Genomic DNA, 15,454 nt, shown 5'->3' on the forward strand with positions numbered 1-15,454 from the left:
AATTCATATCATCTGAAAGCTGAATAAATAAGCTTTCCATTTGGTTTATTAGGATCTGACAATATTTGGCCGAGATACAACTATTTTAAAATCTAGAATCTGAGGTTGAAAAAAACCTTTTGATGAAGTTCTTAGCAATGCATATTACTAATCAAAAATTAATATTTTAAATATTACGGTAGGAAATTTACATAATACCTTCATGGAACATTATGTTTACTCAATATCCTAATGATTTTTGGCAAAAAAGAAAAATGGATAATCTTTACCCATACACTGTTTTTTTTTTTTTTTTTTGGCTATTGCAAAAAATATACACCAGCGACATAAGACTGGTTTTGTGGTCCAGGGTCATAATCCATTCTCCAAATCTCTTGTCTTATGGTATATAATATGATTAAATTTTCCCCAGACTGGATGAGCTCTTATAGCTTTGCACAAAAACTTTCTTAGAGACATGGAAACCAGACAGCGCGTGCGTGTCTTTTCACCCAGGAACTCACAAGAACTACATCATAAGACAAATTGGTGATATTCTGTGTTGGCAGGCATGTGACAACCTAAACATTTGAAGACTGAAGTTGATCAGTCTATATTATGGCTGAACAAGTTTAACTCTTTGTAGTTTGCAGGCCGAAATGCTTCTCAGATGATAGGACTGTACGGTGATTTCTGCAATCGGCATCCAAAAGCACTGAAAATTAAGTAAGTTGATTTAACACATACAAAACCAAATAGAGACCATATTTGTCTCTATAGTTCCAACTCTGTCATAAAACGACGTGAAATCCCAGAATTCCTGTTGCTTGTTACCCAGAAAATCACAAAGTACCCTGTTCAGAGGGAGAGACTCCTTCAACACACTGATGGTAAATCTTTTTTTGTAGAAGTTGGTAAACTGCTATTGAAGAACAGTATAATATGACTAAATATGACTTTTAAATGAAAATAATAAAATTTACATTGCTATTATTAATGTGAATTAATTTGTATAATTAACAAATGAATTAAATTATTAAATTAGTTTATGTTTTATTAAATTAAATAATAATGTAATTATTTATTGATGAAATAATTCTTGAAAAAAAAAATTCTTAATAATTTTAATTATATCAATAAATATTAATTGTTTAATAATTCATTTAATAATTAGATTGAAAGAAGAGGGGAAGAAAGTGTAAAAGAGAGGAAGAGTCTGAAGACAAAGATAAGACCCATTCAAAATTATTTAAATCATCGTCAAGGCATCTCATCTTCTGTCATATCACAGGAGAAGTGATATACATTTGTGTGTTAAAGTTTTTATGTGCCTTTGTGTTAAAGAATTCCAGATTCCAGTTTTACTGACAGAGTTCGAGACAAGATTAATGCTTTAAGACTGAAACCAGGCTGTTCAATTTAAAGAGCTGAAATAGAGAAAACACAGCAAATATTTTGTTTTTCAGGGTCAAAGTAATCATCACCTTGAGTAAAGTGGAAATGGACCGCAGACTCAAGACCATGATCATGACTCCATCTCTGCTTAATGGTGAAGTGTATCAGAACTGTACCACACTATAAATCTTTATTTAAAGCTTCGGTGGTGATTCAGCAAATCATGAGACAAGATTAACATGAAATTAACCCTGAAAATCTGATTATTATGCCACCAGTATCTGAATAATGCTGGAGTGTCATTTGGTTTGTTGATCTTAAACATTCACACATCTGTCACACATTTTGTTTTGCAAAACACCACTTTGTATAATTAGAAAGACCTCAGATTTCAAACTTTAGCAAGTGAAGCACCATCTTTATGTTATAACTTTAGTTTTAACTGGTTGCAGGCCGGACAGCCTGGGGACGTACGAGTCTTCCCCGCAGCCGGATCACAGCAGAGTCCACACTGGCTGCGGCACGCTTTCCATACTTGTCATCCTCCAGCTGCTGATGAGCGACCTGCAGCTCTGCCATCTCTTTCCCTGAGGATTCCAGGTGTTTCCGGAGCATAGTGCTGCCCTGAGAGTACGAGGGAAATGTATGTGTTAACAGTGCTTCATTTAGATCAGCCTACACTACTGTTCTGAGATTTGGGATCAGTCCGTTATTATTATTGTTTTTTAAATAATATTTTTCCACAACCAGGATGCATTAAACTGACCAAAAGTTTAACTGATAATAATAATAAATTAATCTTGAGTAGCAAATCAGCTTATTAGAATGATTTCTAAAGGATCATGTGACGCTGAAGCCTGGAATAATTGTTGCTTCAGATATTGCTCTGTTATCACAGAAATAAATGGTCTTAATATATATATATATATATATATATATATATATATATATATATATATATATATATATATTGCTGTTTTAACTTACTCATTACTCAGACATGGAACATTAGAGATTTCTTTCAAAAACATAACATTCTTAATGAACACTTTTTTTTTTTTTACAATGAAGTGTAGATTTTATATCTTTTGCATGTTTTAAAAATATGATGCACTCTATGCCTTACATGATGGTTTACATTTTTTAAAGAATTATACTGAATTTGATTTAACGATTACTGCATATGCAAAAATATATTTTGAATCAGCCTAGGACCCAAAGATAAGGAAGTATTACACTTTATGACTGACAGATCTTTAGATTACATCCAATGCTCTGACCTGTGTTAGGAGGTCGGATTCTGGAAGCCCCAAACTTGAATGCTGCCCATACAGCTGAGTCATAGGCCTGCTCAATCTCTCACGACAGAAAAGATCAGCACTGCTGACTGGGCCCTGCAAGGAAGGAATTCATCTGCATCAATCAGTGAGTCAAAAAGTCATGAAAAGGATGGAAATGTTATTCAGAATGAAGGATTTTAGTAGCACTTTAAGATGAATTTTAGTGGGCAAGGGGTTAAAGTAGTTTTCACAACTTCAGTATGTATATGCACTTGGAAGTCACTTTGGTAGTAAATTAGTACCACTGTCTATAAATAAAAACATACCATAGCTCTGCCAAGACTGTAGCCAGCACACTGCATCTGTCTCTGTTTGCGGTAAATGGCCTGTCTCGTGGCAGCGGAGCTCAGTGTCAGATGTTGCTGATGAAGAATAAGAAAAAGTATATTTACCTGACAGTATTGAGTATGATATTTACAGTAAACTAGTCCAAAACATTTAAATACCTTAGATCAAAGTCACATTTAACTCCTCAAATACAAAGCAGGAACAGACCAAATGTACTGTGTTTGTAATTATGCCTGCAAAATATTTGGTATTTCCTTCCATTTCCATTTATTTCTGCTCTTTTCAATATTAATTGGACCTCTGGAGAAGGTTCTGCAAATCCACACCTTTTAATGTCCACCATTTAAAAAGTTATACATACTCCCTGTCTTTTGCAGATGTATTTATACATATTTTTTTTGTATACACTACTGTTCCAATGTTTGGGGTCTGTAAGATAGTCTCTTATGCTCACCAAGGTAAAAAAAAAAAAGTAAAAACACAATTTAAAATTTGTGTTTTAATTTGAATACATTTAAAAATGTAATTTATTTATTATGGCAAAGCTAAATTTTCAGCAGCCATTACTCTAGTCTTCAGTGTCACATGATCTTTCAGAAATCATTCTTATATGCTGATTTAGCACTTGAGAAACATTTCTTATTAATGTTTGAAAAGGATTGTGAAGTTTAATATTTTTGTGGAAACAGTGATAAGTGATGAGAACTTTTTTTTTATTTTTTATTTTTTATTATGTATTCAGTTTTATTCTGCAAAATCAGTCTGGCCAATAAATCATAATTCAGCATTTCATTCCACTCTCTACTTTAGTCACACACCTCTAGGTTGATAGTTTCTGTGATTTTCTTCAGCAGGGCCTCACTGGCTGAACGGTGCATATCTGTTTGTTTTCTGATGACATCACTCATGACTTGTGAAATGTTCTCTCGGAGCTGCTGAGATTGACGTAGTACTGTTGATGAAGAATCCAAAGCCTGTTTGCACTCTTAATGACAGACAGAGTGAAATTAGGTACCAACATTTGTTCACTGTCTGCTTGCAAACTTGGGTGACAAAGAGACAAGGGAAGGGTTAGAGACTTGAAGATCAACGTCATACCTGGAGTAAACGGTCCAGTTGGGTCAGGTTTCAGTGAGAGGGGAGAAGGGTACATTTTCACACCCGCTGAGAGTGAGCCATGCTGGGGAAGCAGCTCTGTTACTACAGATCTCTCAAAGGCACAGTCCAACAACTGCTTACTGCTCTCAGCCAAAACCTCAAAATACAAATCAAATAAACTGAATATAGCATATTCTTTTCTTCAGTCTTCATAATAAATGTAATTATGAAGATGTAAGTTCAACTCATTCACCTATGCAAAATCTGTCTACTTATTCAAAAGTTTGGGTTAAGTTTTTTTATGTTATTGAAAGAAGTATCTTATGCTCCCCTAAGCTGCATTTATTTGATCAAAAGTACAATAAAAACAGAAATATTGTGAAATATTTTTACAATTTGAAATAATTATTTTCTATTTGTAGATTTTATAAAATGTAAAGTTACATTTTTAGTGTCACATGATCCTTCAGAAATCATTTTATTGTTCTAATTTGGTGCTTAAAAACATTTGGCGTGTTGAAATCAGAAAATGTGCAGGCTAATATTTTGAAAGTTTAGATTATGTCATTTATTTTTAAGACTAGATCGTTTTTAAAAAACAAAAAAACAATGGCCTCCTATTTTATTTATAGGAATTAGCTATATCTTCATATATCTATTTTGTCACCTGTTGTTGAGTTATGGTCTTTTTCAACATGCTCTCCAGTTCTTGTTTAAGTACATTCAGACCTCTTCGTTCACTGCGTAGAAGATCATCGGCTCCATCCCGTATCTTGACAAAACATATAATGGAATCCATGATTTTACGCTCAAGGATATTTTAAATATTTTAGTCCTCATTTGATCTCTTTAACTTCTTATGTGGTCATTTTCAGTTATTAATACTGTAGCCACTCACTGTTTCTGTGGTGGCCGGTCGAAACTTCCTGCCATCTGCACTCTGCTGATTGACCAACAATGCTCTCCTAAGACTGCGGAGCAATTTTTCCAGTCGTTCCCTCTGATGCTCCAACCGGGTGTCCTCCTGTGTGACCCTGCCTGCTTGTCTGCGCAGGCGACCCTCCACCTCTCTCACACCCCGCATATATTCACCCGTCATACCGGTGCTGACCACTGCACTCTGATCACGCAGAGCCGGTGCGGGGAACGGCCCGCTCATGATTCCTGGAGTGAGCTATGAAAGAAACACACCGTTTTATCATATTGTAGAAATATTCTGTAGAAACAGTTATATTATAAATATTATATATATATTAGTATTAGTATTTATTTAAAACAACTATATATATATATATATATATATATATATATATATATATATATATATATATATATATATATATATATATATATATATATATACACACACATTTTCCTCCCCAAAGCAATTTTGTGTTCACTTGCAGAGCCTTTAAGTTTCTTAAATGAGAACGTTTTGTGATCAAAAACAAACGCTTTAGAAGTAAATACTAAATTTCTTGTGGGCCTGTGTCATTTTATACTCCCTGTCACTGTCCTACCAGGGCTTACTGCGCATGCGCACATCAATATTTTACATCATTTGTTTATCAATTTGCACTGGCTGCTCGCTATATAATAATAATAATAATAATAATAATAAGCTTGAGTAATCAACTTAATTAGTGTTGCGCACTACGTAATGACGACGCAACGCTGCCTTGACCAATCAGAAATCAGAACCGGGACTATCGCTGCTTTGTAATAAATCAGCCACCGTTTCAACTTTTAAGGTACATTACCGTACTTCCAATGGATTTATGTCGGAATTCTTCTTTCTTTCCCGAGTCACTCTCATTGTGCTCCTGATCGACGATACTGTTCACACTGTAAGCTGTTAACTGAGGAAGTCGTGAGGTAAAAGTCCCGACGCTGTGGCTGCGGTAGCGGGTAGATGAGTGCAGTTGATCTGCGTGAGTTTGACGCAGAAGATCGTCGGCGCGCAAAATCGAGCGGACAGTCGCATCCCTCCAGCCTTTAGATCCTACAACCACAGCAGGAGGAGGAGCGCACTGGACCGGCCGCTTCACGATCATGGTACTCAACTAACGTTACTTGAATTCACCACCAGTGGAACAATCCGAATAACTCCACAAACAAAGTGTTTGGGTTTAAAAGTGTTGGCTGTCTCCAACGCAACTGTTCCTCCGGGAACGCGCACAGAGCTCTGATTGGGTAACGCGAGATGCACTAATGAACGAACGTCAATGGAGCTCCATTCACACTGCAACTCAATCAGTGGAGATCCTGTTACATGATGAGAACGGATCGTGTGCTGTGATGTCCAATAGAGACGCCTTAAATAAGTCTGGCACACTATATGAATTATTAATAGAAAATAAGATTTGATTAGACGTCAGTCATTTTATTATGTTTATGGACTTGTTTGCCTTTTTATTTTGAGAGGACAGTGGAGAGAATGCTTCCCGCAATAGAAAGTCAGTGGAAAGCGTTGGATTGCACTTGCATATCTTTGCTCGTTTATTGATTTTGATTGCTTCCATTGTCCTCATTTGTAAGTAGCTTTGGATAAAAGCTTCTGCTAAATGACTAAATGTAAATGAAAAAAAAAAAAAAACTATAATTTAACACTGTAACACTACTGTTATTTTTATTAAAACATATTTAAGTGTAATATTTACAATCCACTGAATTACCCCATCCTTTGATCAAAATATTAGTAAATTTTTTAAAATAGTGTATATTTTAACTATACATACTAAAATTGTGCATATATATACACACACATACACAATTTATATTATCAACAAGCATACCTAGAAAAATGTTTTGACTATAGATATTTGCATGACTTTTCCCTAAAAGAGTCCCTAAAATCCCTTATATTTAATATATGATGAGGTCATCCATAATATTTTTTTTTAACTCCAAACAATGATCACACAAAAGTACAGTCATATAGATTTTTCACATAGAGGTTTTATTGTCAATTATACCCCTAAGTTCTCAAGAAAGAACCATTAATATTTCAGACATAAAAGAAAACCCACACAAACTTGATGATTCATTTTAAATGTGATTTATGAGGTATGCACCAGGTTGTGGGGATTCCAGCGTACCCAAATAAAATAAACCGATTAAAAGATGTGCTTTGCAAAAGAGCTTTTAAATCCTTCTGTTGTGCAAACGTTTTCTTTACACTGGAACGAAGATAGCACATCCCAGTTGGGAATATAATGGCATCTCAAAAACAAATCAACATGAGAAAACATCCATAAATACAGAACAAATATAAGATCACATGGAAAATCACATTGGGAAAAGACAAATCAAATAATAACAAGTAAAGCAGTATTCAACGTATCCACTTATAATTAATAAAACAATTTAGACATTTAGTAATAATAATGACAGGGAATGTGGGAATATAGAAAAATAATTACTAATAACCAAAGCAGGTTTAGAAAAGACACATGTGTAACTTTGTAAATATGTGAACCACAATCTGGAAGTGTGGGACATATTCAGAACTTTTTACAACTGTGTACCTGTAATGGCCAGGTCATAAACTGATATAAACTAAAAAAAACAAAAAAAAAAACAACATTTAATAATATACGGTTTCTCAAAAGCTCAGTTTTGAATCTGGCAGAACATGCAAATGGCACGATTCACAACTTAAATACACTTGGCCCGTCTTGAATTCCTTTTGGTTTTACAACTAGACAATCACCATAAGAACTGAACAGAAATTGAAATTTCTGAACCATTGCTTTAGATTCTCATTTTTGGGAAATGAAATGATTGCACTTAATGGAAGTAGTGCCATTAACAATATAATGAGCACTTATGAAATTCAGTGTATACATGTTTTAACATGTTACATAGATGACATCATTAAACACACAGTATGTGTTTCATCACACACTCACAGTGTGTGTTTGAGGGCTGTTCTAGGTCCAAGTTGGCTAGAGATGTTTTGCTGTAGCTCTGTTAACACACCATCCCGCTCCTCTAACTCCAGAAGGACTTGCTATGAAGGGCAAACAAGAAAATACTTTAGTAATTTGTGATCATGGAGGATGTGTTACATTGGTAGAACTTTAGAAACGGGTTATTTACCTCTATGAGTTTATCCCTCTTCTGAAGATTGTCTCTTAGTTTTCCTTCCTCAGAAGCTCTCTCCTTATTTTCCTTCTTCCACCCTAGTTCAGCCTCTTTTTTCTCCTTGGTCTTCTCTCTCAGCTCCTTGAGTGTGTTCTTGAGTTGCTCTGATAGTGCAGTGATGGCTTGTTTGTGATTCTCTCTTTGGTCCTAAAAGAACATGGAGGCAGGTTGATGGAAACTCACAAACCAGATCTTGAGAGCTCACTGGTTTAGACATTTAGCCTTTTTAAGTCATGCTTTTTACGTTCATAAAATATTTATTAAAAGTGATGCATCGAACTTTCAGCAAACAAAAATAATCACAAACTAATTTAAGTTTCAAACTGAACAATTTTGGATTGGCCAAAAATGATTTTTAATTTTTTAAGATTTTTTTTTAAGGCTATGTTTAGACTGCAGGCAAATCAGACCAGCTCCAAAATGTGATTGGACTTAAAATATCTGGATAAAATCTGGATATGCTTTTTTTTTTGGCTGATTGTTTGAACATATCTAATAGTAAATGCTGTTGATGTTCAGTTGATGAGCGAACAAAACTTCACTAAACATAATTTTTAGCATACCTACCATCCTGTAATTGCAGTAAGTTTATGCTTTCTTACTTTTGATAGGAAACCAAGTCTAGGCTTTCAAAATCTGCAAATTTTATAACGAAAATCATGCAGAATAAATTTGGTTTTGAAGCTCTTTACTTGCAGTAAAAAAATAAAATTGGTGCATCACTAGCTACTGTTATTGGCCAGAGCAATGTCTGTACACACCAACAGGTGGCACAATTGCTTTTCTGTTGCATAATCAAATGGCTAAATTAATGGAGCACATTTATTAGATTCAGATTTTTGAGATAATCAGCAAAATAAAAATGATTGGCTATGAGTTGACCTTATTGAAAGAGCCACAATGGGAAATTCAAAGTTATGATTTAGTCAGACGTTACCATTATGATGCTTTCAGTGTTGGTTAAGGCCGAGGAGAGTCTTGAGATCTCCTGCAGCATGGAGGCACTGAGCTCCTCTCTATCTCTGAAGCTCGCTGCCAGCAGTGCTTCTTTCTCTCGCAGCTGATTGACTAATCCAGCCTCAGCTCCGCCCCCTTCCAATCCCCGTCCAATCAGTGAATCTGACAGTGCCTATGGGCAAAATGTTAATAGCCGACTACTGGAAATTATCCATTAACTAAATTAACAGCACTTTGCAAGAAAAGTCAAATCAGACAGTGAGTGGAAGATAGCGCCATGTCTACCTGCACATCTCGGCGTGAACTCTCCAGCGCCTCCTTTAGCTGAGAAATATAGTCTTTGTTTTCCTTCACCAGTGCAGTCAGAGCTGAATCTCTCTCTTTCCACACTTCCCATTCTTTCATCATCTCCTGTTGGGCTCGATCCCGTTCTACAAGCTCTACACGCAGGTGCTATTTGAAGATACAAAACATTGATTTTTACCTCACATAGAGTTCCAGGCTAAATAACCAGGACACAAAAACCCACTGCACTTTGAGAACCCTGTTTTCTCTAAAAGAATCATCAATGCCTCATTCAGTCTCCAGTGAATAGCACTCATGGATAACTGCAGCAGTTACTAACCGAGTGACTAAGTAAACAGAATGTGTGTACCATTGAATAAGTGCTCTGTTTGTTTGACTCACGTTAATAACATCCTGGTTACACTGGAGCACAGTGTTGAGAGTGATGATGTCTCGGTCTCGCTCTCTGCCTGCGTCTCTCATAGCCTGCAGCTGTTTCTCCAGGGCTTTTTCTCTCTCGCTCGCCTCAGAAAGCTTGGCCTCCAGGACTGCCTGATTAAAACATTAACACAGAAAATTATAAGCACTATGAATAATGTGCTTCCAGTGTTACCTGGACCAAGCAAACACACAAGTGCTCTTGTACTCAAGTTAATTACCCAACACAGTGACCCGGCCAAAACTCACACCGACTGTGTGTGTTAGCCAGAGCTTCATTGTGTTCTGTCTGTGTACTTGTGCTATGCTTGTAAGAGTCAAAACACCAGAGAATATAGTAAAACTGATCAAAATGAAGATACTGGAATAAAACCGACTATAACGTGGGGTCAGTAAGATTTGTAAAATGTCTCTGTAAAAAAAAATATATATATATAGAAAAAGTAATATTTAAATAGCTTTCTATTTTAATATTTTCAAATGTAATTTTTTTTTGATGGTATAAACCTACAGTATATATATTTTTCTTCCATTTATTATACATTTGCTGTCGAGAGGAAAATTATAGGTCACAAAGTGACTTGTAAATAATGGTGCAATTTTATTAAATTATCAGATGATTGGTCTACAGTAACTAATTATAATGATCTCAATTTAGGAACAACAGAAGTCTGAGCAGTCTTCACTTCAAAACTCATTCTCAGTCAGACCTCACCTCACGTTCAGTGCGTGTATCGGTCACTGCGCTGGCCAGTTTTTTGAGGAGTTTGTCACTGTCCTGTGATTCCAGCCCGAGCTCAGCACACAGCTTCTGGATCAAAATCACACATTCCTGAAGAGAGGAGAGCATACAGTTCACTGACACATCTGTGACCTCCACACAATCTGTTTTTCTCTTGAATCTGTAATGAGTTCATCAATTCAGTACTCACCTGGATTACATTCTCTCTGCTGTGCAGCGATTGGCTGAGACTCTCTATGAGGTCATTTTTATTCTTCAGACTGGTCTGTGTGGCAAAACAGATCAGATAGGTGTTAGTCTTACAAACAGGCATCATTCCCAGCAGAATGACTCCATGTCATGACTGAGGGACAGGCCATGGCATTGTGACTCCTTATGACTGCATTCCACTAGTGTCATATAACTGCTATCAGCTCACACTAGCGAGCAAGCATACAAAAGCTCCTACCCAGCATGCACCAGTGCTATGAAATTACAGCACTCTGTAAAATGCTGAATTAAGGTAGATCAAAAGAAGGAAGTTATGTACAGTGGCCATGAAATATTTGGACACTTAAAATCACACTTTATGTAAAAGCAGTACAGCACATTGCATTATATAACAACACATCAAATTCATTAACAATCTAAATTACTGGTAATATGTCATCCCTAGTTGTCTTTTTAAATCATGTTATCTTATTTTGCTCTCCAAAACTTCTATGCAGTATTATTTTCTAAATAAATGTAACAGATTTTATGCTATTTAATGCAATGGAATGCAAACATTAATTGTGGCTTAAATGTCTAAACACATGATCAGGCCATTGTATAAATTCATACTTCATGTATTTTAATGCTCTCAAATGTTTCACATCCAAAATGAAAGTTTTTGTTTACATAATATATATGTGTGAGTACTGTGTATATATATTATAAATACATGTAAACATTTATATCCATATAATTAATTAAATTAATTTGTGTATTTAGCTAAAAAATAAATGCACAATGAAGACTGAAAGAGAAAAAATTACATCAAAACGCAGTAGCTGAGAAGCCTGTGATGAAAGAAAGCCTAAGGCAAACTCCTCTGGTCTGGGAAGATTCCTAAAAGAGGTGTGTGTGTGCATGTATATAACGTACACCTCTCTACATGGGCAAACCCAAACACTATCTTTTTAAAAACATCCACACACCTTCTGCAATATACCGTATATAAGGAATCATTTGCCAAAAGTCAACAAAAAGATAAGGAGAGGGTGTGCCTCAGATGTGCTGTGCTAAGCCTTTTAAACACAGCGCACACAATCACATGAAACACCCATGCCATTTAACTTAATTATCCCGGCCTCGTCTTACTTACCACTTGCGGAGACTTCAGCTGCTTGGCAGGGGCATCGGTTGTTGGTTTGTTTGTGTCCCTGAGCTGTGCCTCCAGAGTTCTGATGCGAGCCTGAGCTTGAACAAGCTGTTCACGCAACTGCTTCACAGCATGATGCATCTTACCTGCAGATGCCTAAAAAGAGAGCTATAAAAATGAACTAAAGTTTAAAAAACAGGGAGAAGCATCTAAAACTGTCAGACAGTCCTCACCTCTCTTTGCAATGGCATAAAGTCATCTTTTAGCTCGGTCATGATGTCATCGTTTTCTTCTTCAAACTCATCCTCCGTCCCGTTGTCACCATCTTCAAAATTCAGGACCTTTACTAACCCCGCTTTCAGTCCCATCTCATCTTTGCCATTCTGCACATCCCCTCTGTGCAACACAGGAATGCGACTTCCAGCAGGTGACCTCACTGGCTTTCCTTCAATCCTCCTTAACTCTTTGAAAACAGTGTCTATAATGGCTGAATGCTCTTCCGGCCAATCAAACAGATCGTTGCCGTCTAAAGAGTCCAGCGAGTGAACGGAGGTAGCGCAGGATCGAGATCGCAAAGAATGACAGGAACCAGACAGCGAGGCGGGGCTGGATCTGACAGACGCCGTTTTTGACCAATGGAGAGGCATGCTGCAGGATTTTTCTCGAGAGAGGCCCAATGATGTGAAGGCTTGATCGGGCAAGTTACGTGGAATCCCACAAACAGACTCGTAGTCCGAATCGGACACCCTCAAGGAGTCGCAACACTCACACAGCTTGCCTTTCTGGCACCGCTTCCCTGTTGTCCTATAATACGGACACGACTCTGCTTTCTCAGACCACCATTCATACTCCGAGAGGGCCATGTTGTCCCTCAGCATTTCTCTGTATCCTTCCCCAACTGAATCCTTCTGGTCCCTTTCATCCTCACTCGAACTTCCGTTTCTCCTGGAGGTAGATGGGTGGTGTTGATCGTACATGCTTCGCACCCATCGCCTGATCTTGTCCCTTTCCTGAGTGAGTTTCTGGAGTCTCTCGCTCGACAGCACTCGGACTCGTGCGATGACGGTGTCAAACTTGAAAACTCGTTCCAGAACGGACACACACTTGCCGCATACAAACTCCCCCTGACCACTCCCACGTGGTACAGGCTGCTCTAATATATGTGTCAGCACACAGAGCAGGTCGATTCCTTTCGTGGGGGTGAGCACGCCACGAGACTTCGAGAGCGAACGGGAAGAGCTAAGGGATAAAGTGCTGCCTACAAATAAAAGATTTTTAAAAATCATGAATTCGATAATTATAATCGAACATGCCATAATATGGAATATTAAAACCTACACAGCACATTAATAGCTTCAGTAATTAAAATTATGCAGAAATTTGAATTTTTTTTATTATCTGTTTTATTTTTAAATATATAAAGAAATAGCAAATGTAATGTAATTAGACATGTTCTCTGCAGGTCATACCCCATGGGCTGCTCTGTGCCGATCTGGGCAAGCTTCCCTTGCTAGAAAAGTCTGTCGGCGTCTGAGGTTGTGTTCCCTTTCTGTTCTGACCTGCATACAGCCATCGCCGCTGGTTACCTTGCAGGTCACTCCCACAGATCCGGCATCCTTCACTTTTACCTCGAGTACTCATCATAAACAGGTGCAGCAGGTGCCCTATACTAACAATAATGATAAATAATTCAATAAAAAATAATCAAAAATATAAAAAATAAAAAAATTCTCAATATTATTTGAAAATTTTAAATGAGGGTTTCAAAAATTTATATAGAATGATACTGGCATCTGAGGAGTTTTAGAACTTATATATATATATATATATATATATATATATATATATATATATATATATATATATATATATATATATATATATATATATATATATATATATATATATATATATATATATATATACATACACACACACACACACACACACACACACATAAATACATACATACATACATGTATGCTGTCAAACAAATCGCATCCAAAATAAAAGTTTGTTTACAAAGTATGTATATATAAATACATATGTATGTAATATAATGTGTGTGTGTATACATATATATATATATATATAAACAGCATATTTCATGTAGCATATTTTCAGTGTATACACGTAGAGTTTGTATTTATATATACACATAATAAATATACACAGTATACACATTATGTAAACAAAAACATATACATATATATACACACATAGACACACACACACACACCTGTGTAAATCTATGAGTAGTTCTCTGTTGTCCTTTGGCTGGGGTGGATCCACTGGACAGCTCACTCTCCCCTACTGACGGTCTCAGTGTTTACACGGGATGGACACATCGGCCTTGAGCTCTAAACACATGTATATAACAAAACTGATGTATTTATTGAAGACTTTAAGTGTAGCCACGCTAGCATAGTTTGGCCAAAAATGTATGTAGTCATTTACTCACAATGTTGTTCTAACCCTGTATAACTCACTGTTTTACCTGGAACACAAAAGGAAATGTCAAACACAAGTGAACTAAGTTACTGACAGCCAGTTGCTTTCGTTGCAGTTTTTCCCCATTCAATAAAAGTAAATGGTGACTGAAGCTGTCAGTCTGGCTAACATCGCTTCCGTTCCTTACAAGCCCTGCACGTCTGGAACAACATCAGGTGAATAAATGGTGACAGAATTGTCTTTGTTTGGTGGACTACTCTTTATAATCAGATCTATGAAAAACTAGCAGGGGCTCTTTAAAGCAGGATCTTAAAAACTCAAATAAATTATGCAAATAAGTGACGCGCTGGCAGAGAACTTTCCATACGATGACTAATCACAGCAACTCTCGGTTTTGATCTCCGTGTGCTCAGTGAAAAATGATTTTAAACCACTATCACAGCGCTTAAAACTGCCGCTGATATAAACCCACGCGAAACTGACTTTTGACTCCCGGAATGTCAGACTGACCCTGCAGAGGACAAAACATGATACGATAGACCAAACAACTCTTTAACACAGCCGTCAACTGTCCCGATAAGTTTCGAGAAACGAAAATATCACATTACAATCAAAAATGAACAGATAAAGTCGCTTACCGAAGCTCAGGAAGTGTCTTCAGGTCTCGAGAAGAAGCTCTCGTGCGTCCAAACTAGAGTGGCAGCCGCCGCGCGCCGCTCTACCTTGCTGACGTAATCATAAATACCTGTTTCAGCGCGCAGCCGCGTGGCGCACTCCAGCTGTTCGCACAGTCATGTGCATATGGTAATGTATGTTATAAAATATTACAACACTAGTATTTCCACCTGCTAAGTAAATGGCTTTAAATCATTTATTTCTATGTTCTATTTCTATTGCTTTAAGTCAGTAATTTCTATGTGTGTCAGGAGAAAGTTACATTTCCAAACATTCGATTTTGCCATTAATTGTAATAATTAATAATAACAAGTTGTA

At 36.7% G+C, this 15,454-nt stretch overlaps 2 protein-coding genes across 7 annotated transcripts; both read right to left on the reverse strand.

Moving 5' to 3' along the window:
• Positions 1–1,763: 1,763 nt before the first annotated feature.
• Positions 1,764–6,264, reverse strand: LOC113114973 (coiled-coil domain-containing protein 105-like). The gene is made up of 8 exons (XM_026282134.1): positions 5,861–6,264; positions 4,999–5,274; positions 4,768–4,872; positions 4,101–4,257; positions 3,821–3,987; positions 2,981–3,076; positions 2,655–2,768; positions 1,764–1,998 (listed from the first exon to the last, which is right to left on the reverse strand). Exons 1-8 carry the CDS (start codon positions 6,152–6,154, stop codon positions 1,813–1,815), a joined length of 1,395 nt encoding a protein of 464 aa, XP_026137919.1. The 5' UTR covers positions 6,155–6,264; the 3' UTR covers positions 1,764–1,812.
• A 774-nt stretch (positions 6,265–7,038) lies between these two features.
• LOC113114975 (uncharacterized protein PFB0145c-like) lies at positions 7,039–15,221 on the reverse strand. 6 transcript variants are annotated; one of them, XM_026282139.1, is made up of 13 exons: positions 15,100–15,207; positions 14,472–14,507; positions 14,250–14,370; positions 13,480–13,679; positions 12,244–13,268; positions 12,014–12,166; positions 10,859–10,933; positions 10,642–10,758; positions 9,891–10,040; positions 9,489–9,656; positions 9,184–9,375; positions 8,202–8,393; positions 7,039–8,112 (listed from the first exon to the last, which is right to left on the reverse strand). In XM_026282139.1, exons 4-13 carry the CDS (start codon positions 13,652–13,654, stop codon positions 8,008–8,010), a joined length of 2,352 nt encoding a protein of 783 aa, XP_026137924.1. In that variant the 5' UTR covers positions 13,655–13,679; positions 14,250–14,370; positions 14,472–14,507; positions 15,100–15,207; the 3' UTR covers positions 7,039–8,007. The 6 variants fall into 6 exon arrangements, with proteins under 6 accessions (XP_026137924.1, XP_026137926.1, XP_026137922.1 ...); XM_026282141.1 differs by having other exon boundaries at positions 13,480–13,674; positions 14,500–14,507; positions 15,100–15,206; XM_026282137.1 differs by having other exon boundaries at positions 13,480–13,674; positions 15,100–15,206.
• Between the last annotated feature and the right edge of the window lie 233 nt (positions 15,222–15,454).

Source organism: Carassius auratus, chromosome 15 (assembly GCF_003368295.1).
Source record: "Carassius auratus strain Wakin chromosome 15, ASM336829v1, whole genome shotgun sequence".
Classification (NCBI taxonomy): Eukaryota; Metazoa; Chordata; class Actinopteri; order Cypriniformes; family Cyprinidae; genus Carassius; species Carassius auratus.

Bases quoted from the DNA above. Each gene is read 5' to 3' on its own strand.
- LOC113114973 (XM_026282134.1), bottom strand. From the start codon at position 6,154: ATGATCGTGAAGCGGCCGGTCCAGTGCGCTCCTCCTCCTGCTGTGGTT. The intron at 5,275-5,860 runs GTAATGTACCTT...TTTCTTTCATAG, and splicing joins ATAAATCCATTGGAAGTACG to CTCACTCCAGGAATCATGAG. The intron at 3,988-4,100 runs GTATGACGTTGA...TCTGTCATTAAG, and splicing joins AACTGGACCGTTTACTCCAG to AGTGCAAACAGGCTTTGGAT.
- LOC113114975 (XM_026282140.1), bottom strand. From the start codon at position 13,654: ATGATGAGTACTCGAGGTAAAAGTGAAGGATGCCGGATCTGTGGGAGT. The intron at 9,376-9,488 runs GTAGACATGGCG...TTTTGCCCATAG, and splicing joins GTTCACGCCGAGATGTGCAG to GCACTGTCAGATTCACTGAT. The intron at 8,113-8,201 runs GTAAATAACCCG...TGCCCTTCATAG, and splicing joins AGAGGGATAAACTCATAGAG to CAAGTCCTTCTGGAGTTAGA.